Raw genomic sequence first — 1,525 nt, 5'->3', positions numbered from 1 at the left:
ATAAAAGATAAATAGTATAATACTCAAAGAAACTTGGAAGATAGAAGCACACCAAAAAGTATAACAAAACGATCAAATAACATAGGTGAAGCCCACAAAAATACTTAAGCTATCAAGACTATAGACTATGCTAGATGAGGAGGAGGTCCGTGACCATCAGACTTCCCCAAACATACATAAATCAATCAATGATCAAATATTTTTTTAGTGAAAGTTTTTATATATGAAACCCAAATTTGTTTAACTATTCAATGAAGACTAGGAGTCTTAGACTGAACCTTTTAGGCCTATACACAATTAACAATTATCAATTTACTACAGAGCATCGTTTTTTGGACAGTTCAAAAGAAGATGCCATTATTTCAAAGCTCAATAACATTAAGCTGAGAAAGATCTTCGATGGCGCACACCATTTGAAGTTGCATTGTTATTATTTGTATGGAACTGACCAGATGAACGGGATAGATCTGAATTTGCAGGTATGAATTCAGTTGCAGGCAAAGGGCTATCGGGAGGTGGGGACTGAACATTCTCCACTCTTGTGCTAACTAGTCTTTTCTTATAATACTTTTGTCCGACGTGGGCGGACATGATTACACAATATAACGCTGATGAGATGACGAACAAACCCCAAAACCTGCGTGGACTCAACTTCCCACCATCATCTACCGTGTCTTCTTCAGATATCCCGCCGTTGTCATTATTGCATGGATCAGAAGAATAACGCCCAAACCAGTGCCCGCGAAGTTTGTCTAGCTCTGTTTTGTTCTGAATAATTTTCAGCACTGCAGATGTCATTTCCCCAACAACTGGAAACCCTTTGGCAAATAACTACAGCATAAAAGTAGAGTAAAGAGAGTTAAGAAGTGTGCATTTCAACCCAAGAGAAATGAAAATGCACAAACTCTTAGAGAAAAATACTTACAAACCCAAATCCTCCTTTGTAGAATGGCCGACTCACAATCTCAAATTCACCACAATGCTGTGACATTAGCATGTTGATGTATGGAGTCTCATCAACTACAGACCCAATTGTCTCATTCCTTAGTGAATTGACGTAGTCTTCTGGATTGACAAGAGGTAACAATCTTCTCTCGTCAATTTTTAGCTCATTGATCAGATAATCTCTGACAAATGAACCATTCAAATGCCCAATGGAGGCGTTGTTTGCTCTGAGTGACTCTATGTCTCGTATTGTTGGGGAAAGTTGCTGAACAGTGAGAATGGATGCGAGGCTAGCTGTGTAGCTTGAATTTAAGACTAGAACTACAAACAGCCAAATTATCAAAATAACTTTGCCAAGAGATGTCATAACCTTCTCTCCTGCACAAATGGGGCGATCAGTTGCCATCTTCACATATTAGAAGTTTGTCCCTAGTTAAAAGTATTTGCATGAGAGAAAATGTTCGTAAAATAGAAAAATTCAATGAGGAGGTCACTCACTGTGAACAAATACAAATTGTTGAAAATGAAAACCTGCAATTCAAAACAGAAAATATTGTTACGTAGAATGATAGTCTAATCG

At 37.7% G+C, this 1,525-nt stretch overlaps 1 protein-coding gene across 1 annotated transcript; it reads right to left on the bottom strand.

Annotated features, from left to right (window-relative positions):
• Positions 1–216: 216 nt before the first annotated feature.
• Positions 217–1,317, bottom strand: LOC131857081 (glutamate receptor 3.2-like). The gene is made up of 2 exons (XM_059209133.1): positions 926–1,317; positions 217–831 (listed from the first exon to the last, which is right to left on the bottom strand). Exons 1-2 carry the CDS (start codon positions 1,310–1,312, stop codon positions 379–381), a joined length of 840 nt encoding a protein of 279 aa, XP_059065116.1. The 5' UTR covers positions 1,313–1,317; the 3' UTR covers positions 217–378.
• Positions 1,318–1,525: the final 208 nt, after the last annotated feature.

This window comes from Cryptomeria japonica, chromosome 7 (genome assembly GCF_030272615.1).
Source record: "Cryptomeria japonica chromosome 7, Sugi_1.0, whole genome shotgun sequence".
NCBI classification, from domain to species: domain Eukaryota; kingdom Viridiplantae; phylum Streptophyta; class Pinopsida; order Cupressales; family Cupressaceae; genus Cryptomeria; species Cryptomeria japonica.
The sequence above is the reverse complement of the archived record's forward strand: the minus strand, read 5'-3'. Positions and strand labels throughout refer to the sequence as shown.

Excerpts from the sequence above, each read along its gene's own strand:
- LOC131857081 (XM_059209133.1), bottom strand. The coding sequence starts at position 1,312 with ATGACATCTCTTGGCAAAGTTATTTTGATAATTTGGCTGTTTGTAGTT. Across the intron at positions 832-925 it reads ACAAAGGAGGATTTGGGTTT|TTATTTGCCAAAGGGTTTCC; the intron begins GTAAGTATTTTT and ends TTTATGCTGTAG.